At 43.5% G+C, this 24635-nt stretch overlaps 1 protein-coding gene across 1 annotated transcript in view; it reads right to left on the bottom strand.

The window, feature by feature from the left end:
* The window catches only part of SYNE2 (spectrin repeat containing nuclear envelope protein 2), a 503718-nt gene that overhangs the window by 361048 nt on the left and 118035 nt on the right, over window positions 1-24635 (bottom strand). Inside the window, 3 exon segments of the mRNA XM_089687495.1 lie at window positions 4511-4675; window positions 11000-11128; window positions 13990-14091. Of these exon segments, the coding sequence (XP_089543621.1) occupies window positions 4511-4675; window positions 11000-11128; window positions 13990-14091 (396 nt within the window).

The raw sequence follows: 24635 nt of genomic DNA, 5'->3' as shown, positions 1-24635 counted from the left end.
TGGCGTGTGGTCGTGCCCCCCCCCCCCCTCCCCCCTAGCCACACCAGACTCTTAGGTCTGGTATGGATTTTGAGGGGAACCCTCATGCCAAAATTAATAATGAAAAAAAGAATTGCACACCCCCCAAAATCCAAAATCCATACCATACCCTTATCCATGCGTGCAGTCTAGCTCGCTCGCTCCCCTCCTTTCCTGGCCTGCTAGGCTGCATGCTCAAATGAGGTTATGGTATGGATTTTGGGGGTGACTCCACGCCCATTTTTTTGTTTCTCATTGCCGACAATGTTTTTTTTTTACATTCAGCTGTTAGTGGGGAACCCCGCTGACAGCTGATGACTCATTCGTGGTTAAGGACACGGCAACCAGCTATTCACTGGTTGTTAAGGATGCTGCGGCCCCCCTCCTTAATGCTAAAGCTACTAAATGTATCTTACACACTAGGATAAACACTGCTTAATGCAGGCAAAAAAAACACTAAAACAGAGTTTGTCTAGCATTTCTAAAGCAATTTGTAGCTTTTCTAGTGTGCATGAAGCCTATGTTTGGCTCAAAAACACAAGAGAAGAAAAAATAGACTGCTATAGCATATAAAGACAGCGGCGTCGCCATGGGAGAACGGGGGGGGTGCACACCGCACAAAGGTGACACCGGGAATTTTTTTCTGCCAGTACTCTCTGGTCACTTGCCGGCGCTCAGTACTGTGTCACTTGTAAATTCAGAGACACTGCTTCTGTATTTACAAGTGAGAGCGCTCCTCTCCCACCGGCTACTCAGAACCTCCCTGCCCTGTACATCTCTATATGAGAGAAGAGGAGGGGCACCCCTCAACCCCGCACTCTGCACACAGGGCACCCCTCAACCCCGCACTCTGCACAAAGGGCACCCCTCAACCCCGCACTCTGCACAAAGGGCACCCCTCAACCCCGCACTCTGCACACAGCTCACCCCCCAACCCTGCACATTGTATAAAGCTCACGTCCCAACCTTGCATATTGTCCACAGGGCACCCCTCAACCCCGCACTCTGCACGCAGGGCACCCCCTCAACCCCGCACTCTGCACGCAGGGCACCCCCTCAACCCCGCACTCTGCACGCAGGGCACCCCCTCAACCCCGCACTCTGCACGCAGGGCACCCCCTCAACCCCGCACTCTGCACGCAGGGCATCCCCTCAACCCCGCACTCTGCACGCAGGGCATCCCCTCAACCCCGCACTCTGCACGCAGGGCATCCCCTCAACCCCGCACTCTGCACGCAGGGCATCCCCTCAACCCCGCACGCAGGGCATCCCCTCAACCCCGCACGCAGGGCATCCCCTCAACCCCGCACTCTGCACGCAGGGCATCCCCTCAACCCCGCACTCTGCACGCAGGGCACCCCTCAACCCCGCACTCTGCACGCAGGGCACCCCTCAACCCCGCACTCTGCACGCAGGGCACCCCTCAACCCCGCACTCTGTACGCAGGGCACCCCTCAACCCCGCACTCTGTACGCAGGGCACCCCTCAACCCCGCACTCTGTACGCAGTGCACCCCTCAACCCCGCACTCTGTACGCAGTGCACCCCTCAACCCCGCAATCTGTACGCAGGGTACCCCTCAACCCCGCACTCTGTACGCAGGGCACCCCTCAACCCCGCAATCTGTACGCAGGGCACCCCTCAACCCCGCACTCTGTACGCAGGGCACCCCTCAACCCCGCACTCTGTACGCAGGGCACCCCTCATCCCCGCACTCTGTACGCAGGGCACCCCTCATCCCTGCACTCTGTACACAGGGCACCCCTCAACCCTGCATTCTGTACACAGGGCACCCCTCAACCCCGCACTCTGTACACAGGGCACCCCTCATCCCTGCACTCTGTACACAACTCACCCCTTATCCCCGCACTCTGTACGTAGCACACTCTTCAACCCTGCACTCTGTACGTAACGCACTTCTGAACACCCGGTATGTAACGATGCCCCACTGTTGGTGCAATCCGGCCACACCCACAATTTGATGCAGAGGGCCGGCCGTGCCCAGTGCCCCCAGCCCCCTCCTTCACAGAGTAGGGGGAGGTAGTGTTCCAGCACATTGTCTCTGAGAAAAATCCCTGGGTAACACCATCAAGTATCACTATGGCAGGTTGGGGGGGGGGACTGCACTGATGCGTTAGCCTGCTCAATGCCCTACTGCCTGTCCTGCTGTCACTCTGAAGCGGCAGGACAGAGCACTGTGCTGGGAGGTCGGGGGGGCACCGTGTTTTACCGCACCAGGTGACACCAACCCTAGTGACGCCACTGCATAAAAATAGTATATATGCCTGACAAACCTAACCCATCCTAAAGTCATTGGGGAGGGGGGGATCAGGTCGACAGACCTTGTACATGCTACTCCACTTACCCTGCAGGCAGTATTTGTGATTCTCTGTGTGTTGGAGAACTCCCCAAACACGTTTAGGTGGCTGACACTATGGGGAATGCTTAACACACCAGGAGTGACAGCTGACTGAAAGATCAGGACAGTAAAGATGGTTTATGATTATATAATCCACTGATTGCCTTTCAACCCTCAATTTCTGATGAATGCAAAGTTATTCTTCAAAAAATAGGCTCCAGGCAAACAGCAAAATACACATCTGAAATGCATGCTGTATGTATGAGCTGTCCTAAAAGCCAAAGTATTTGTATTCCTGTCCACCCAGTTCTGAGAATTACACTGTTCTGCCACACAGTACAGCATTGCTGCTGAACTGAAACTTTCCTACTGCAGTAAAAGATGATCAATTATATTTTTGTTGCTCTGTCCCATGTTGCTTGGTGCTTCCTAATCCTATTAGGTCCGGCCTGCCTCCCTTCTGCCAATACTGATCTGATAACAGCTAGGAAGGAGACTGAGGCTGCATATCAGCAGCTTGTCTTGGCTCTGAGCACTTGCCCAAGACATGCAACAGCAAGAGAAATCTAGTGGGGGTGGTAGATCAGCCTCAGCATTCCTCTTGTTGTTTCTTGTCCTGAGCAAGTGCTGAGAACGGAGACAAGCTGCCATTATACAGCATCCGTCTCCTTCCTAGCTGTTATTGGATCGGCCACAGCAAGAAGGGAGAGTCTCATAGCTAGAGTTAGAAAGCACCCAGGGGTGGACTGACAACTCATGGGGCCCCCGGGCAATAGGGGATCATGGGGCCCCTGTGTCCTCACCTACACCCAAAAAAGCCTATGAAAAAGCCAATGAAAGGTACCAGGGGCATCTCATGGGGCCCCCTACTGACCCCAGGCCCTCGGGCAGTGCCCGAGTGCTCGAATGGTCAGTCCGCCCCTGAAAGCACCAAGCAAAATGGAAGAAAATAATATATGTGATTTGTCCCATAAAACTCCAAATAGCAAAAGAAAGAAAAATGATAGATCTTCTATAGGCAATAAAGCTAACTCACATCCTCATTCCCACCATGCGATTGGACTATGAAGGAGCTAATGAGGCCATCTCTCTGCTTTCCTCCTCTGTCAGCATTCAGCATGCTTGACTGGCTCCTAATGCTACCCTACCCTCTTCCAATCTGAGTGCTGCTACATAGGAATTAGAAGAGGCTGACATGAAGTCAAATTCAGATAGTTATAAAGATTGCATGTTGAATACATTTAATTAATTTTTTTAAATAAATACATGACTGCATTCACTAGTGCTTTTTACCATTTGCCTGCAGTTCAGTTTTAAAGTACAACTAAAAGAAACACTTTTTTCCAGTTTTGGATAGAGTGGAGAGTAAAACACTTATGATAACATTGCAGTCTGTGCCCCCATAAGGAAGATTCACCTCTATTTGTGCCATTAACAGCAAGCATGAAGGTGAAAACTCCCAACGCTTTGTGATGTCACCAGAATAGGAATAGAGGGGGAATTTTTCAATGGGGACACTGGTTCTGGTGACTACCGGGGATTCCCTCACTTTGAAAGGATTTATCTCACTACCTGTTTTGGCTATGGGGCAGGAAGTGAAGAGAAATCTCCCCAATGGGGCAAAGTTTGTAAATAAATGACAGCAGTTAAAACTCTCCCTTGCTTTATTCAAAATTTAATAAAATGCCTTTAGTTCTACTTTCAGTGTTAATACTGTAAAAAATAAAGAACACTAGAAGGGGAACTTATCAATACTGGAGCAGACAGAATTAGGAACACCTGTGCATGGCAGCCAATCAGCTCATATCTTCAGCTTGTTCAATTAAGCTTTGAAAATGAAAGCTAAAATCTGATTGGTTGCCATGCACAGCTGCTCCAGATTCTGGCTGCTCCAGCTTTGAAAAATTGCCCCCTAGGTCTAACTGATTGAAATATCTTAAAACGAGCCAAGCACAATGCTTCATTGCGACCAAACACAGATTTTTCCAACTGATTGATTTTCCAGTCTTAGCTTGAATTTGGCCAGCCGCAATTAGGCAACAAAGATAGTTCATTTTTTGGATTCAGAAATCCTGGGCTTACTGATGGCTGCTCGACCTTATGTTCTACAGTACACAGATACCCAACAAAGTACCTTGAAGGCGACTGACAGATTCTGCAGCAGAGACATTGTGTTGTGGTGGCTTCCTGACTCAGGCAATGTCTGTGACATCAGATTTTCGACTTCTGAGAGCCAACTCTCTATAGCATCCAGAGGGGGTGGCATACTGCGATCCAGCTGCTCCTTCCACTCTGCAATCTGGACACAAAATACACATCAGCTGATAGCCACTGCTTTGGAATTTCCCACAACTATTGTTTGGCAACTCATTAATTTTACTAAAATTGTCTGCCATTGCAAAAAAAAAAAAAAAAAAGAAGAAATTTCACGCCAAGGAGAAAGAATAAATAAGTAACTCGGTCAGCTTTCAAATCAAATTACTGGCCAAGTTCCCAGACAAAAAACAGGGCCACCCACTAACTACATACAGAATCACTGCCCTGGACTGAACCTCACTCATTGTTCCTGTATGACCATCCTGACAAAAAGCTATTCTTCCTAGGGGAAGGCCTTATTCACAGCAGTATGCTGTTGTCCATGGCAACCAATAAAGTAACTGCATTCAATGGAGTTAATTAATGAAAACGAATACAAATGAAAAATGATGGTTGTTCACAAGTGACCAGTCATCATCCAACCTGAACTAGGAACACAAAACTTGCAATCTGAAAGCCTTCTATATCAAAAGGTCAACTTCTCTGTGGCCACTTTTCATAAACATGGATCTACGTCTAATAAGGGATACACTGCTGGTTATTATAGTCACAGTCCAACATGCAGAGATACTATGGACAAAAGTTTTTGGACACTGGACCATCACATGTATACGAGTTTGTTGGATATCACATTCAAACACTATGTGCAATAACATGGAGTTGGACCCCCTTTTTGGCCATAACAGTCCCTACTCTTCTAGCAAGGCTTCTTGGAATGTGTCCGTGGGAATCTGTGCCCATTCAGCAATTAAAGCATTTGTGAGGTCCAGTTGTGATGTTGGACTAGAAGACAGTTTTACCACAAAGGTGTTAAGTTGGGTTGAGATTAGGGCTATATGCAGGCCACACCAAGCTTGCCAAACCATGTATTTATGGTGTTGGTTTTGTACACATGTGAGATGGGGAAACAGCTCTCATTGTTTGAACACTGTTTGTGTGCAGTAAATTATGGTGTGGAGTAAATTGATGTTTTGACTGACATTCTGCGGTTTAGCCACAAGATGTCACTGTTTTTCTAACACAGGCTCAGACTGCATAGATATTTGTATATTCATGAAGAGGTGGGGTTTTTAGAGAACAGGAAGAGGAGACTGCAGCCATATTTTGGACAATGCTGAATGCAGGAGCCATGTTCTGGAGAATGCTGAATGAAGGGGCCGTGTGAGCTGTAGCTGGGTGAAGCTGATGAGATTGGTGCCAGGAAGCTGATGAGAGCCGAGGAACAATGCAGCATACACTACAATATCGCAGGCCTGTTGGAGAGACATTTGCTCTGTTCAGAGTCACCAGCGGATGCAAAGCAGACCCGGGTAGGTAAGATGGTGCACGCACCTCATTTCAGTGTTGGCGCCTTGAGACTGAATCCAGGCCTATAGTTAGTTAGTTAGGGTCTCTGTTTGTGTCAGGCCACAAGTGTTGTTACTGATTATTGGAAGGACTCCACAACTTAAAGTGAAATTTCACATTGAAGAGCTGATAAAATCCTACAAACTCAAGCCAGACTGGCGTTTTGCTCAGAAGGAATACTCAGGCACGTGCTACAGGACCAGTTATGGGAGAGGGAATACTGTAGATTTGTGTAAGATTGAAAGCTGTTGTGCTGCACTGCAGGCTAGCCCATACCGTACACCCATACACTGATTCCTGCTCTTTTAGGGCAATAACAGGTAAGGTGTGACAGCTTATTTGTGCCCGCCAGTAGGTAAATTACTACACTTTCTACCTTCATCCATCAGAAGACGCCGTGCTGTGCAGCACAAGGGTCTCAGCCTTTGGCCTGGGTGTATGTAAGTTTATTGTATGTTTCCAGCATTTGTGGTTGTGTTTATTTGCCACATCTAAGTAAAATTCTGTTGCGGCAAAAGCTGGTGTTGAGGTTGCTTTACTCGTTCGTGACTTCACTGTTTTCTGGGGAGCCCACCCCGGTACATGGCTTACACACAGGGGACAGTCCAGTTGGAAAAGTTAGTTCATTAAGCTGTGACCACAAGGATGGAAATGCACATTTGTATAAAATGTCATTTATATACTGTAGCATTGACAATACTCTTCACACTGTTCTCATCGGAATTCAATAACTTGGAGAGTCCACATGCTTTTGGTCATATTGGTAGGCGTGTAACTTTCTGCCATATAGTGTGTACATGACATTTGGGTTAAACCACTTCCCAGTTCACCACTGTACACCACCTATAGACCTGAGCAATATTTACCTTTCTGCTGTGGACCTGTTTATTTGGCAGTAACTTTGTCATTGTTCAATATAACAAAGTAAACCATTTATTGCTTCAGGACAAACAAGACTTTTTCATGATATTGTCTTGTGAAAATGATTTTTTTTTACTCTCAATCCTTAGACAAAAAACACACTGTAGGAAACATTGTACAAAACATTATAAAAAAATAAACATTTTATTCTGTAATTTCTCCTTTTTAAAATGACAGTAAATTATGATTCTGGAACAAAGCATTGCAAAGTTATTTGCAAATGTTTTTTGCTTTCAATTTTGAGCTTTGTTAAATGGAACTGTAAAGAAGAAAAAAAAAAAACAATTAAAGGAACAAAACAAATAAAAACAAATACGTTTAAATACCAATGATTAATAAAATTAACAAAACAGAAAATCGCCAGGAAAGTGATAGTTGAAGGGAGGAGTTAATTCCGGCTGACTAGGATAAACTAAGAGTTTATCAGGGGGTTGAACTGAGACTACAACTTCTATGAATACAACATCATGATCTATGAACGGAGGGGCCAGAGCTGGCTGGGGCACAATCAATGCATAGAGGGGGCAGAGCTATCAATCATTCACCTATCCTCCATTCTTAGATCTTGCTCTATTCATAGATGGTGTAATATGGACAGGAGGAGAATTTTCACTAACAGAAGTAGAATCAACACAAGGGACACATCCTGCTGGCTGTAAGTTGTGCTGATTTTTCTGTTTTTATTTTGGCTGCACATTATAACTGACATCTGCAGATCAGAGCTCATCTCGTTGATCTACAGATGAATGAAACCGTAGATATAAAAGTAACAATGTTACTTTGTATCTTTATGCCAAGTGTGAACAGTGTTGGTAAACACTGTATCAGACAGCTTTTCTTTGACAGCAGCAAATGTTAGAGCTGCTCTATCCGCACAGCAACTACCGGCTTTGAGTCATCAGAACCGAGAATTGGGAAGTGGGGACATAGAGGGCCAGAAAAACTGGATGTGCTAAACACATCCTGTGTACTATGATGTTTCTTTGGCGTGGGAAGAACGTCCAGTGTCCTCAACAAGTTAAAAAGTCATTAAACCCACATCATTAATAAATGCTGTATTACATGCTGACCATAATCAATATGGAATTCCTTTTCTGTATTCTGCAAAAAAAAAAAAAAAAAAAAAAAAACCTGGTTGATCATGCTGTTCTGTCCCCCATTCTTACATATCAAAGTGCAGAGCAAAATAGGTGGAGTCCACCTCTACTGCTGCTTTCAGACAACAGGTTCCTGGCCCTCTGGAAACCCTCTCTGGACCTCAGTACAAGCCCCTTCTTAAGAGGAGACAAAGCTTGCATGTATGCCTTGGGTGATTAAACTGGTAAAAGTTGTGGATCTATGGAAGGCATTGTGGAAACTGTCAGAAACTGAAGACCTAGGTGCTGCTTGATGTTGTACGACTGACACTGGAGCTGGGGATACTCCCCATACAAAGCTGCTATGACCACGAGGGTCAAAAATTTCTGGTAAGCCTCCTTTCACACAAGGGTGGAGTGCATTGGTATGGTGGTTCCATTTGTCATCTTTTGGATCCACGTCACATTAACAAGTGAATCAGGATCTTCACTGTACTCGTTACTGGGACTTTATTCTCACATGAATGTATCATTTCACTATTTTTTAAGTATGATCATTAAGTTGGTATAATATCACTCTCACCATTGGGTATCATCCAGTACTTTTTTGTATAATTTTGTTTCAATTAACATTATTTAAGGCATTATATATCCCCTTGATGACTGCCCACAGTACATGTACTGTGGGCAAGCGGCATGTACAGACACAGGAGGGTGATACATGGATGCACAGATGCGAAGCACACCCTTACCGATACATCCACCGGACACAGAGGAATGTGGATCCCAGTAATCGGGACCTGGTGATCATGTGATCGCTATGCAAAAGGAAGTGGGAACACGCAGATCTGTTTAGATATACAGCGCTGTATTTGATTTTAAAGCATGTAAGTACATTTCTTTGGCTTAATAAATCTTTTGAATGATTTTACACTATGGGAAGCTTTCTCATTTCATGCACATGCCACTTTTATGCCTGACAACGCAGGAATTGACGTTCTATACGGAGCGGGTGAACACCATTTGAACCACATTTGTAGGTCATGGAGGAGGCTGGAGCGGTTGCTTTATGATCATTCTTGAGCCCATTTTGAACACTCTATAATATGATGGTCAAATATCTCTGGTAAGCTTTCTTTGAGGACGGAATGGGGTGATATCGGTTTTACATGGATAATGATTGATCATCTAGCAGCTGAGATTCATTATCGCACTTTTTGATATCTTATAACCACTTCCCACCCGGCCGTTGTATATAAACGGCCGGACGGTGGCAGTGCAGGGTCGGGTGGCCATTTATAAATGGCCTCCCCGCACCCTGCTTGTGCGCGCTCCCTGGGAGCATACAGCACCGCAATCTGGTGTCCGCTGTGTCCTCCGGACACAGTGGAATACCAATCGTTGGACGGGACCTCTGTGCGAGGTCCCAATCATGTGATCATTGATTGGCCAATCAGTGATCACATGCAGAGTAGTAGGCAAGATGTCACTTGTGACATCATTGCTTACTACGTGTGAAATCTGTGAATGATCACAGAGGTCACATGGTACAAGGCTATTCACAACAGCCTTGTACCCTGTGACAAGCTGTGACCAATCACAGCTCCCACAGTAGCTCTCAATGGCTGCAAGAATGCAGCCAGAGAGAAGGAGAAATGATTGCTTTTACAGCCTTTATGGGTGTAAAAAAAAAAAAATCTTTCACACCTTACAAGTAGTACAGTGTCACCATGGTGACACTGTACTGCTAGGGTGACAGTATGTAAAAATATATATATATATAAAAAATGTAAAAAAAAATGTTTAAAAATTATAATTTTTGGTTATAAACTAATTCGGCTTATTTTTTTTTTTACTAAAAAGATAATGGAATACATTTTGGCCAAGATTTATGATGAAATATTATTTGCTAAATTTTATAAGAAAAACACTTTTCAAAATTTTTGGACTTTTTCATTTACATAGCAAAAAAATAAAAATCCCAGCGGTGAATAAATACCACCAAAATAAAGTTTAATGGTCTCAAAAAAATGCAAAACAATTCATATGGGTACAGTGTTGCATGTCCCTGCAGTTGACATTCAAAGATAGCGCTGAAATCTGAAAATTGGCGTGCACAGGAAGGGAGTAAAAGTGTCTGGACTGGAAGTGGTTAATGTTTTTGGCACTGGGACTTATTATTATTATTATACAGTATTTATAAAGCGCCAATAGTTCGCTCAGCGCTGTACATTACAAAGGGGGACAGAACATGTGACAGAACAATACCAATACAATGCAAAACATGAGGGGATTGAGGGCCCTGCTCTTTCGAGCTTACAATCTAGGAGGGAGGGGGTAGTGGTACAGAAGGAGATAGCTGTGGGGGATGGAGTGGTAGGAAGAGTGGAGGAGGTCAGCAAGTTAGCAGGGGGAGGGGTAGGCTTCCCTGAAGAGATGGGTTTTCAGGGTGCACCTAAAGGAGAGGAGAGCCCACTTCCTTCCTCCCTCCCAATAACTAAACACGATGGGGGTGGGATATTACATCTTGATTGATAGAAGCTTCACCTCCCTGTTATTCCAAGACACAGACAAGAGGCGTGACACAGCCTGACTGGCAGAAATCTGCCCACACCATGATATTGCCAAAAAATAATAAAGATTTGATTCCAAGTATATTATTTAAATGGCAATTTAAATCAGTTTAATGATATTCGTTATTTTTACTCTGTATTCCAAAGGCTGTTTTTCTTTTTTCTTTTCAACATGTGACCAGCAGCAGAGGACTAGAAGTTTCTACCTCCTCTGTTTCTCTGCAGACAGGCTGGGAAAGAGCTGGGTCACGTGACAGCTGTATATTGATAAGAAAGAAGGTACTTCGATGGTTTTATTTATTTTTTTAAATTAAAATAATTAAAGTGTCATCACCCAAATACAGAAATTGAAAAGATAGTGCAAAATAAAGTGTGTGTTTAGTATCTCACCTGGAAAGTTATGTTTTCAAGTGACTGCTTTATAAGTCGTTGTTCCTCAGGTTGTAGAGTTTCCACAGCCAAATCAGACATGTAAATTCGCTTCTGTTCATTAAACCTCCTCATGAATAGCAAGATCTCCTAATGGATTGAATTGAAAAAAATCAAATTATTATTTTCTCATTGCATTTTTAAGTTTTATTCACACAGTAAGAAGCTTAAAGCCTAACTCTAGTCTAGTTTTTTTTGGTTTTCAATAGAGATGGGAAGAGTTCATATTTTTATCAAGCTCTGTGACCCTATTTGGGAGATTTTTTTATGGCTAATGGTGGAATTTAAAATACAACACAATGTCATCAACGAGGTTGTGTTGGGCCCTATTGGGACAGAGAGGTCTTCCAAAGTGAAAAAAAATCCTCCCCAGGTTAATTACATACTATGGTAAGGATTTTTAGCAAACCTCACTGCAGATTTTTGCTTCTGTTTTTGAGATACTGGGACAAGTCAATCCACTAACTTTAATCATACCTAAACTCAAAAATAAAAATGTAATGTAGTGCAGTGTACTAATCCTTAGAAGAAGTGGTAGCTGCATTGGTTTTCTTTTTTAGGCTTTTTTTCCCCTCTTATCAACTAACACACATCCTGTCTTAGGGTGCTACTCCATCTATGAAGGAGCAATCTAGCCACCATTAGCATCATTTTCATCCTGTGCAGAGGGTGATCTGCTCTGCAGATTTAGATGGACTTTATATAAGTAAGTAACCCCATCAATTTAACAGTTTTGAAAACTGTTACAATCAAGGCAGGTTGTGAATGACAACTCTCAGTTGCTTGTGCTTTCAACTGATCTGTTAAGCCAGCAAATGGCTGGTGTCATACTGATCACATGAGCACCACCATGGTGACTGCAGATAAAACAGAGGCAAAAATGGCAGCTTCCTTGGCTGTAAATGACAAGAGGGTTTAGTTCCAGTTTAAAGCAAAACTCCAGATAACACTTTTTAAGCAGGTAGAAAAAGTTATTTTTTAACTTTTGGGATAAAGGTTTTACATAAGGTACCTTTCACATACAGGAATTTTGAATCACAGATGGAATCGCCATGACAGTCCCTTTCTCTGCAGCTTAAGCTCTACTGTAGAAGAATTAACAGAAGTCTGTACAGACTCCTATTCATTCACAAAATGACATAGTAAACACTGCTTACTATGTTTCATTCACAAACTGAAACATAGTAACATAGTATTATTATTATTATATTACAGGATTTATATAGCGCCAACAGTTTACGCAGCACTTTACAACATAAGGGCAGACAGTACAATTACAATACAATTTAACACAGGAAGGATCAGGGGGCCACAGTTTATGAAGTGTCAGTGATGAATGAACAGAGTGATCGCTACAGATCACTTTGTTCATTCAGAAAAGAAAAGGGGCTGGTAAACACAGGGGAGTAATTGGCCAGTGCTGGGGGGGTGCAGGAAGGGGGTGGGGGTAGGGAGGCTCTGCAATTACTGGCAGGAGAGGCAGAGGAGGGAAGCCTGTAATTGCATAGGGTGAGAGGCAGAGAAGGAGTGGCATAGTCTGCTGAACAGTTCTGCTATAAGGTCATGGTCACTGCAGTGAACTTCTATCAGAAGGAGGAAATCATGTCCATACGGTGTACAGACCTGGCCAGCTGGAAGGGTTAAAGGATGTTGAAATTAACAGATTTGTTGCCCAGATCACCAGATGAAAATAAAAGGAAAGAAGCCTAAAAAAGCAAACTAATGCAGCCACTCTATCTAAAAACTGGTAAGCTGAAACATATTACATTTTTGGTTTTGGGTTTAGATAAACTTTAAACAGGAGTGCTGAGTGGGAGGGTCTGTCTGCTATATTACTATGATCAATTCTAGTGCAGTAATAAGACAAAACTGGAGGCATCCTGTATATGAAGGGTGTACAAAACTCCTTGAGGGCCAGTTCACACTACATGAGTTTCAGTGTGCTTTTTTGCTGCATTCAAAATACGCAAAGCAGGTTGCATGGTTGTGAATGTCATAGTTCAGATCAGTGTTTGCAGTTCCAGTGCATTCCAGTTGCAGAGAAAAAAGTATAACAGACTGCATTTTTCCTGCATAGAACTGTACTGGAATGCGGTCAAACAAAAGCACTGGAACACACTGGCCCGCACATATTTCTATGTAAATTGAAGAAAAATAGGGGGGAAAATGAACCAGAAAGCATCAAAAACGCACTGGAAAACATCAAAAATGTTCCAAAGATGCGCATGCGTAAAAACATCCAGAATGCATCTTGACGGTGTTTCTATAGTGTGAACCGGCCCTTAGTGTTTATCAGGGTAGCAACAAAAGAGAATTAAATTTTTTGTTGTGTTTTAGAAAGTGATAGATAAAATCAAAAAGTAAAGACTGAAGTTGAAAGATAATTTTTAATAAAACATAATGGGAGAGATTTACTAAAACTTGAGCACTCAGAATCTGGGCAGCCAATCAGGTACTAACTTCAGCTTGCCTAATAAAGTGGAACTATACTGACCTTAGACCTAGCGATACGGCGTCCCAGAGCTCCCCATCTGGCTGCTGACATCTTCAGGAAGCTGGGTTCCGAGCCTCGATCGCCTGCCACTTACATTGGCTGGTGGGGAAGATGCGACACATGTGCGGGAGTTCAGCAAAAATCAGTGTTGCCAAATTTGTACAATGGGTTGCGAAGCTGCAGGGACAGACAGGCAAGTTCAATGCAGAGACAGTGTCTCTTCTGCATTAAAATTCCTGCCTGCTTGCCATTTTTTTGAATTTTTTGTATCTAAAGTTCTACTTTGAGCTATGCAGATCTGCACCAGATTTTACACGCTCCAGTTTTAGTAAATCTCCCCCAATGGATTGTATAGCAGCTTGATCAGTTTTTTTTATTTATTAAAGTGCTGCAGAAGAGATCGGTTTGGTCTACTGCAAGATTTATGGGAGGAAGCTTTTCAGTGCATGGACTGTACCTGGTACTTTTTTGTGTATGTCTCATCTTTCATTTCAGAAAACAATTTTTTTAAGGTTTGTTCCTCCAAGTTCAACCATTCCATGGCTTTCCTGACTCGATCCTAGAAGCAAAAGACACATTAAAAATGTTAGAGAAGTGCCAAAAACTGAAAAACATTCTCGTGGTGGTCATGAAAGCTTGGCCACAGGGAAGTGCTGTTCCACACCTGCCCAAATCATTTCCAGGAGCTTATCAGAGCAGTCAAAGGACATCCAAGATAAAATTCTTCTTGTACAGAGTTCTACTTTCCCTACAAATAGCACATTTCCTGTGAAAAACCTTTTTAAAAAAATAAGCAGAATTCTATTATAAAACTGGCTAACGACATGCAGATACTGCAGGGAGACTCCTTCCTCCCTTGTATTACTGGACTGGTAAAACCAACCATATAATGCACACACATTGTAGACAGTAAAGGATTTTTTTTTTTGCCTCAAGCCAAACAATGTTTAACTATTAACTATGGCCTAAAAAATGTTTTCAGCAGAAAAAGTCATAGAAGTGTGACAGCAAAAAAAGACTAAGTAGTTCATCAAGTTTGCTCCTTTTCTTGTATTGTTTCCCTTAAGGGTTAGTTCACCTTTATATCACCTTTCCAAAAATAATTATCTATGCATTCCAGCACCTCTAGAATATGAAACATCAGTTCTCAAGTTACAAAAAGAGGTTTCATTTCCAAGGTATAGGGCCGGTGCTAGACTATTTTGCGACCTAGGCAAGACCAGATACTTGCACCCCCCCCCCCCCCCCCTTCCCCACAGAATTTATTTTTTTTTAAAAAAAACTAAGAAATCAACAAACATGAAACAGCTAAATTTCTTTTAATTTGCAAAAGTTTATGCCATAAGATGCCACCAGCACCAATATTAAAGACAAAATCAGTGTCATGGATGGACTGTATCTGTCAGTGTCACAGTGAGTGGAGGAAGACAGATCCTAGGCTGGACCTTCCCAGGCAATGGGGGGAGATAAAACACTGACAACAAGACACACACACACCAGCAGGCATTAGAAGAGCAGGCTTTGGGATAGTGATGAAGTCACCTCTCACTGACACATTGCACGTGTGATGGATGGCCGGGTCACACTTACACAGACAGGAAACATCAAAGTCAGACATTAACTTCCTCTGCAGGCACAGCTTCGCTTCCGCTGATGAATGGGAAGAGATGGGCTGGAACTCCACAGTGATCAGCAGCCGCCACCCGGCTTGCAGTAAGGGACTGAGTCTGAGAGGAACACTGCAGGAGCGGAAGCTCAGCTGCTACACTTGCCCCAGACACCCAACATCTTCCTCTGTCCTTTCTTTCTCCCCTTTGCCGCCCTTCCCGTCAGCTGTTGGATCATGATGTGGCAGCATCCCACACAGAGAGAGTGCCGGCCTGTGCTGCACCAAGGCACCCCTAGGTGATAGTGCACTCTAGGCAGCCACCTAGTTTGCCTAGTGGAAGCATCGGCCCTGCCTGACGCCTTGTGCAGCCTCTCCACAAATCTCCTAGGGTGGGCGACCCTCCCTGCCATGACTAAATGTTAGGACAGACAAGCCATTGGACATGTGGCCCCCATCACACAGAGCAAGAGCTCCAGCTCCTTCAAAACCTGTGCATGTGTGTGACAACATACGGCACATTTGAGTGCTTGTAGGTGTTTTGATGGGGCATGCGTCCAACTGCCGTTTACGCAGGATGGGTGCATCACTGACTTTAGTTTTGTGGACAGGCTGGGGAAAGGTTGCACACAGCCTCCAGGTTTGCATTGGATATTAACCATTATTTTTTAAAACCTGAGGTCTGATTTTTAATATAGAAGCTGGAATGCATTGGTCATTTTTTGGAAAGGTGATGTCACGGTGTAACCCTTTAACATTTGGATTTTAGTGGGTTTTTTTTTTTGTTTTTTATTAGACCAATGTTTAAAAACAGTATTGACACAGTAAAAAAGGATTTACAACTGCGTTTGTTGTAAATGAACTGTATAGAAAAAAAGTTCAGTAATGTAACACGGAAATCTGCATTCCACAAATTCATCAACTTTGTAAAAAGTGCAGGCTCACCACGACATAAGTCCTAATAGTTGCCTGCAACATGTCGTATTATCTCTATTATTTTTATCCGACAGGTTTATGGGACACTTGAGTCTGTAAGAGAGGAGAGAAGCACAGAGCAGCTATGCCCACTTCTCTGCTCTGCTGCCCATTCACAGGAGCCTTTGTATTGTGTGAATGAGATCTTGGACAGCAAAATTGGAAGGGTGGGCTTAATAGCTGCACCGACTCTACAGAGACCAACTGAGTATAGCATGTCTGGAAGCTATGCTGCTGAAGCACAATAAACCTGTCAGATAGAAATAATTGACAAAAGCCCAGGAGGTGGCAGGTACCTCATTGGATTTAAGTCAGAGTGCCTCTACTGTTTACAAAGTTCAATCAATATAAACCAGCAATGGGCAAACTACGGCCCGCGGGCCGTATACGGCCCGGCGGACCTTTTAATCCGGCCCGCGGAGCTAGGCTCCCGCAAGGCCAGTGGTCGGCAAGCCGCGGCTCTTTACAATAGATGCGGCTCTCCTGTGTGCCGGGCGCCCGCTCCCCTCCCTCCTCTCGGGCGGGCGGGCGACCTCCTCTCCTCCTCTCCCCTCCCCTCCTCTCGGATGGCCGCCCCCCCTCTCGGATGGCCGCCCCCTCCCTCCTCTCGGGCGTCAGGACTCTGCAGCTGTCAGGATGTAGGCGGGGCAGCCAGGATGTAGGCGGGGCAGCGTGACAAACTCTTCTCTCACAGTCCTCCCTGAAGACCAGAACGGCGCGGGAATATGAGAGGAACACGCGGAGGAGCAAAGGTAAGTGAATTGACACAGGGGGGACTTACTATATGGGGGACTTACTATATGGGGGACTTACTATATGGGGAATGAATTACTATATGGGGGACTTACTATATGGGGGATGAATTACTATATGGGGGATGAATTACTATATGGGGGATGAATTACTATATGGGGGTCTTACTATATGGGGAATGAATTACTATAGGGGGGACTTACTATATGGGGAATGAATTACTATATGGGGGACTTACTATATGGGGAATGAATTACTATATGGAGGACTTACTATATGGGGAATGAATTACTATAGGGGGGACTTACTATATGGGGAATGAATTACTATATGGGGGACTTACTATATGGGGAATGAATTACTATAGGGGGGACTTACTATATGGGGAATGAATTACTATATGGGGGACTTACTATATGGGGGACTTACTATATGGGGGACTTACTATATGGGGGACTTACTTTATGGGGAATGAATTACTATATGGGGGACTTACTTTATGGGGAATGAATTACTATATGGGGGACTTACTATATGGGGAATGAATTACTATATGGGGGACTTACTTTATGGGGAATGAATTACTATATGGGGGACTTACTATATGGGGAATGAATTACTATATGGGGGACTTACTATATGGGGAATGAATTACTATATGGGGGACTTACTATATGGGGAATGAATTACTATATGGGGGACTTACTATATGGGGAATGAATTACTATATGGGGGACTTACTATATGGGGGACTTACTATATGGGGGATGAATTACTATATGGGGGATGAATTAATGTGGGGGATGAATTACTATGTGGGGGATGAATTACTATGTGGGGGATGAATTACTATGGGGGATGAATTACTATATGGGGGATGAATTACTATATGGGGGATGAATTACTATATGGGGGATGAATTACTATGTGGGGGATGAATTACTATGTGGGGGATGAATTACTATGTGGGGGATGAATTACTATGTGGGGGATGAATTGCTATATGGGGGACGAATTGCTATATGGGGGACGAATTGCTATATGGGGGACGAATTGCTATATGGGGGACGAATTGCTATATGGGGGACGAATTGCTATGGGGGATGAATTACTATATGGGGGATTAATTACTATATGGGGGATTAATTACTATGCTTACTATGGGGGAATATTACTATACTTACTATGGATGACACATACACATCATTCATCTACTCTTGGTCCGGCCCCCGGGTCCAATATATGAACCCATTGCGGCCCTCAAGTCAAAAAGTTTGCCCACCCCTGATATAAACCCTTATAAACCTCAAAAAGTCAATACTTTCTCCCTAGAAAGTGCAATAATATATATACACAACCTTTTTGTAAATTATAAAAGTAAATTAATAAAATAATCTATTTCCAAATTACAAACATATAATGTGCAACAAAATCCCACTGGGCAATAATGCGGGTAGGAGGGGTGGAGCCTAAACATGGCGGCATCGGAGAGCACGATGTGAGTGCTCTCCGATAACCTCCAAAACTAACCTTCCGAGACCCTCATGGAGTGAAGCCCTACCTGCTTGAGGAGGGCTCCAAGCGGGGAGAGACTGGCGCGTGGAGGGGAGAGGAGAGCGGGCACGGACCTCCGGAAGGTGATCTCGCTGCGGAGACTCCAGTGCAGCTGTCGGGTTGCCGGGGAGACGAAGCAGGGCGGTGTGAGCACGCTGCTCGCCGCAAGGCATCACTGGGAGGCAGAGACGCCGGCCGGCTCCCTGTCAGAGCGGCAGTGACATGTCGGCTCCCCCTGTGCTACAGGACTGGAAAGCCGTGCGGCCAGTGGAGGAGTGAAGCAGAAGAAAGGGACCAGCTGAGGAGGACCTCGGTGGGAAAGAGGAGGCTAGTTGGTGCTCTAACTAAATAAAGTGCTGCCGGCTTATAGTTGCCTGTATCCCCCTGGCCGGCTGTTTGATCCTGGGTCAGGGAGACCCATAAATATCAGGACATCTACTCTTCTTCCCCAAGACCATCCCCAAGGAGAGAGAAAGGAGGTGGAAAGAAAGAAAAAGTATCGGATACCCCAAGGAATCCCCCCCAGGACTGAGCAGCAGTGAAGGCCCTTCACATAAGCCTGGAACCACCGTCCTGAGAAGGGAAGGGTGAGTGAAAACCGTTGGGGGCTTATTGCATGGTGAACCCCTGAGTGATACAGGCGTCCAAGGGGTCAAAGAGGGGAGGATTCCTAGGGGTTAGAAGAGAAGAAGAAAGGAGGCCCAGGTGTCCCAGGAGAGTAAAGGATATAGGAAACATTGCAAGGCTATCAAGATATATAGAGGATATGAAGAACAAAGGTCCCAAGGGAGCAGGGCCCAAAGGGGCCCAAACAGGAACAATAAAGAAATTTACATCATATGGAAATACTACGCCAGAAAGGGCCCAAGGTGCAAAGGGGGAAATGGACACTAGTTCAGGAAATAGCCCTAGATTATCATGGAGCATGAACAGCAGCGGTAGCCAACAAATAGTGGAGGGCTTGGGAAAAAAAGAGTCAGAAGGTGAACTACAATTACCAAATAAGAAGGAAATGGCAAAAATGTTTCAAAATCTGGAAAAAACGATAAAACATGAAATGACAGCTATTCGAAATGATATAGGTCACCTTCTATTAAGAATGGAAGAAACGGAGGAGAAAGTTAAAATCCAGGCCCAGAAAATAGATAATTTAAGGGAAAGAATAAGCCAATTAGAAAATAACCAGAAAAAAATGATCTTTAGGATGGAAGTTCAAGAAAATAAAGAAAGAAGGAGTAATCTTAGAATACGAGGAATCCCAGAGACTGCTAAAAGGGAAATACTATATGAACTAGTTAAAAAAATCCTAAACTCCATAAGAGATAAACCGGAATCTGATGGGATCGATTTGGACGGAGTGTTTAGGGTAGGAAAGTTCAAACGGGCTACTGAGAAGGAAAGACCGAGGGACATAATTGTCCAGTTCCAAAATTTTGGGGCCAAAGACGAGATCTGGAAGAAGACCAAGGGAAGATCATTAATTAAGTGTGGAGACTTGACTATCCAAATCTATACGGACTTAACAGTAGAGACCCTAAGGAGAAGGAGATCCCTGAAACCCCTGTTGGAGCAAATGAGAAAACAGAATGTGCAGTATAGATGGGGTACCTCAGCATTTCTAATTGGCTGGAAAAATGGGGTCACAGCGTATCTGAGATTTCCGGATGAATTAAGAGATTTCTGTGATAGACTGGACTTGCAAAGAATGGAGATAGCTGGGTGGGAAGAAAAAGAAGATAAAGGAAACATAAATGTTATAAGAAAAGAGGACTGGCAACAGGTCGGGCTGAGGGAGGCCTCGGGGGTGGGGGGGGGAGGAGAGGGAGAATTAAGTAGAAAATGAAATTTTTTTTTTTTTTTTCTCTTACTTCTCCCTCTCGCCCCTAGCCTTCCCCCTCCGGATGCTGAGACCCGCTTGGAGGCTCCGATTAAGGCAGGGAGGTAATGAGTAAAGACTCTTGTTGAATCTAGATGACAGAGAGAGGGAATCGGGGCGGTTGGAGGAGAGGTGAACCGTACATAGGCGGAGCTGACGCCCCAAATTTTAAATCAATGGTGGAAATAGATCCACAAATGATTTGTAGGCAGTTTATAGGCCTAAAAACAGGTAGGGGAAAAAGAAGGGAGGATGAGAGGGGTGGTGGGGGGGGGGGGGGAGGGAGGGAGGGGGGAGGGGACGAGAGTTGGGTGGGAGGAAGGGAGGGGAGGAGGTATTGGGTCAATACTCTGCAGGACAGGAGGTATAAAGAGGAAGAGGCAATCTGGAAGAGAGATGGACTTAATTGGGAAAGATGGAAGAATTACAGTTTATAACCTATAATGTGAACGGGCTGAGCTGTCCAGGGAAGAGATTTAGGTTGTTTAATGAGTTACATCACAGGGCTACGTCAGTGGTATTTTTACAGGAGACGCATTTTGAGATAGAGGCAAACGAGAAATTGAAATCCAAATACTATCCAACATGGTACTATGCAGATTCTCCAATTAAAAGAGCAAAAGGGGTTGCAATAGGTTTGGCAAAGAACATGAGATTTGAGTTGGAGGATAGAAGAACCGACCCGGAGGGGAGGTTTTTATTTTTAAAAGGTAGACTTCAGGGGATTGAGTGTACTTTAGCCAATATATACTGCCCCAATAAAAACTCGGAGACGTATATGAAGGGCTTGTTGAAAACATTAATGGACTTTAAAAAAGGGCGCTTGATAGTAGCTGGAGACCTAAACTTTTGTATGGACCCACAAAAGGATAATACCTCTTCTGTGCAAAAAGAGGGGAGCAGGTCTCTGAGAGCTTTGAAAAAAGTGATGCATGAATATCAACTAGTGGATACCAGGAGAATAATGCATATGAAAGACAGAGACTATACCTTCTTCTCTAATGCACACGAGATATACTCGAGATTAGATTACATCTTAATAGACCATCAACTAATAGATCATCTGGTAAAAATTGACATAGAGACAAGGACGTTCTCGATCATGCTCCGGTCGTGATGAAGTTGGGATGGGGAAGAAGGTGGACGGGAGGATTAGGGTGGAGGTTAAATGAGGTTCTTCTTCTGGATGAGGATGTAGTTCAGAAAATCGAGAAAGAGATCAAGGTATACTTTAAGGAGAACGAAACAGAGGAAGTATCGATAGCTACAGTCTGGGAAAGTCATAAGGTATTCATAAGAGGAATCTTGATTGCGGCTGGAGCAAGGAAGAAAAAGGAAAGAAGAGAGAGGGTCAGTGGGCTCTTAAAAGAAATATTGGACTTGGAGCAGATCCATAAGAAGAAAATAACAAAAGATACGAGACAGAAGTTACTGGATAAAAAAGAGGAGCTAGAGAGGTTGATGGATGAGGAGAAGAGAAGAGTATACAACAGGGTTTTGAACGAGAGGTATAGATGGGGAGACAGACCAGGAAGATATCTAATGAGAGCTTTGAATAAAAAGAAAAATAGGAATTATATAGAAAAGATAAAAAGCTCAAAGGGGGAGTTGGTCCACTCAAATAAAGAGATTATTAAAGTGTTTACGGAGTATTACAAAAAGTTATATAATATTAGCCCCCAAGGCCCTCTAAAAGAAGCCCAAGAGGGAATTAAGGAAAAAAAGATGACATACTTAAAAAATGCGGGATTACCAAAACTAAGTGAAACACAGTTGAACTCCCTAGACGTAGAAATCTCCCAGGAAGAAATTAAAATAGCATTAAGAAGTACAGGAGGGGGAAAAAGTCCAGGTCCGGATGGCTATACAGTTAAGTACTATAAAAATTTTGGTAAGTATGGTTACCCAAGCTGGAGAAATATATGAATGCTCTGGGAGGTGGGATGGAAGTAAGGAGAGAATCCCTACAGGCACATGTAGTACTTATTCACAAGGAGGGAAAGGACCCATCTCAGTGCTCCAGCTATAGACCTATCTCACTATTGAACACAGACACTAAACTGTACGCAAAGGTGTTAGCAAACAGGTTGAGAGATCTGATGCCTGAATGGATCCATGGAGATCAGGTGGGCTTTGTACCGGGGAGAGAAGGTAGAGATAACGGCTTGAGAACCCTGATGCTTATTCAGAAGAGTAGAAGAGGGAAAGCCCCGGTGGTGCTCTTGTCAATCGATGCGGAGAAGGCATTTGATAGAGTGGACTGGGGCTTTATGATGGACAACTTAAAAGTGTTGGGGATAGGAGATAGAATGCGAGAGTGGATAAGTAAACTATATAGGGAGCCTACTGCAATCATCACGGTAAATGGGGAGAGATCAGAACCCATTGGAATGTCAAATGGTACAAGACAGGGCTGTCCTCTGTCCCCTCTGCTATATGTATTGTCACTCGAACCCCTGTTGTCAATAATAAGAAATAGTGGATCGGTAAAGGGAATTCAGATAGAATCCATAGAACATAGAGTAGCGGCCTTTGCGGACGACTTATTGTTCTACGTTGGGAATCCCCGAATAACTCTCCCAAATATAATGAAGATTCTGAAGGAGTACGGTGAACTATCAAATTTAAAAATTAATCCAACGAAAACAGAGATCCTGAATATTAATATATCAAAGAATGAAAAAGAAAAATTACAAAAAGAATTCCCCTTTATATGGAGAGAAAAGGAGATAAAATACCTAGGAATAAAACTCACTGCCTCATCTAAGCATTTGTATAGATTAAACTATATCTCTTTGATAAATGAGATCAGGGAAGATTTAAAAAGACTAGAAGGAGGAAATCCATCCTGGATAGGACATATAAACTTAATCAAAATGGTAATTATGCCTAAAATACTGTATAGATTTCAAATGGTACCAATTAAAATTCCAGAAGCCTTCTTTAAGATAATGAAAAAAATGTTAACAAGATACATATGGAAGAATAAAAAACCTAGAATAGCATATGAAACATTGAGTAGGACTAAAGAGAAAGGGGGATTGGGTTTACCAGATGTCAAGAGATACTATAAAGCAGTGGTTTTGGCAAGAATATATGACTGGACATTTAACCATAAGGGGAAAAGTTGGGTAACAATTGAAAATGATCTTAGTGGCATTAGATTGAGTCAGATGATATGGGTCCCACCACAGTTCAGGGGAACTAAAGAAAGCACAAGTATTTACACTTTAAATGTTTTTAGGGTATGGGACAATTTACATAAAAATATGAAATGGGAATTTAATTCAATATTAATGCCTCTCACAAACACTGAGTACTTTCCTCCGGGAAAGAACAAGATATCGGGGAGATGGTTTAGAAAGGAGGACACCCAACTGAGAGATGTATTGGTGGAGGGGGAATTGAGATCACTTAAAGAGTTAATAGAGAAGAAGGGAGACATTTTTATTAGAATGGATGAGTGGAAATGCCATCATTTGAAAAGTTTTATTGGAAAACTACCGAAACCTTTGAGAATAAAACAGGAGTGGAATATGTTTGAAAGGTTGTTAGAGACACGAAGGGATGGGAAGCACGGTATTTCAAAAGTGTATAGAATACTCACAGAATTAGACACAAACACAAAGTTAATTTTTATGACAAAATGGGAAAGAGATATGGGAGTTGGGTTTGATGAAGATAGACAGAGAAAGATGTTTAGATTGATACACGATAATGTTAGTATGAGAGAGGTTGAGGTTAATTATAAGTGTGTGACACGATGGCACATCACACCGAGTGTAGAACACAAGATGAATGGGGAAAGTTCAAATATGTGTTGGAGAGGATGTGTAGATATAGGCACGGTGTTTCACATATGGTGGGAATGTCCGAAAATCCAGGCTTTTTGGAAGACAATAGTCAAGTTGATTGAAGAAATAACTGAAATTGACATAGGATTAGACCCAACGACGTGTCTCCTACACAATGTGGAGACATCTGTAAATAAATATAAAGATTCAGGTATTTGGTACTTCTTGAATGCGGCGAAAGGGTTGATACCCAAGTTTTGGCGGAAAGTCGAGGTACCGAAGGAGATGGACTGGATTAACAGAGTAAACCAGATAGGTAGAATGGAAAGATCATATCATATGCAGGAAGATAGGATGAGAGTTTATCTCAGGAGATGGGAAAAGTGGGAAAGAGCAGGATTGAAAGAGAAATATAGGAAAACATGAACTAGGATGTTAACAAAAAATTAAAAAGCCTCAAGAGAATAGAATGGGTTAGAGTCTGCAGAGGGGGAGGAGGGGGCAAGAGGGGTGGGAAGGAGGGGTAGTGGGATGGGAAAGAAAAG

Source organism: Staurois parvus, unplaced genomic scaffold (assembly GCF_062004578.1).
Source record: "Staurois parvus isolate SC_StPar_1 unplaced genomic scaffold, SC_StPar_1.0 ptg000426l, whole genome shotgun sequence".
Classification (NCBI taxonomy): domain Eukaryota; kingdom Metazoa; phylum Chordata; class Amphibia; order Anura; family Ranidae; genus Staurois; species Staurois parvus.
The sequence above is the reverse complement of the archived record's forward strand: the minus strand, read 5'-3'. Positions and strand labels throughout refer to the sequence as shown.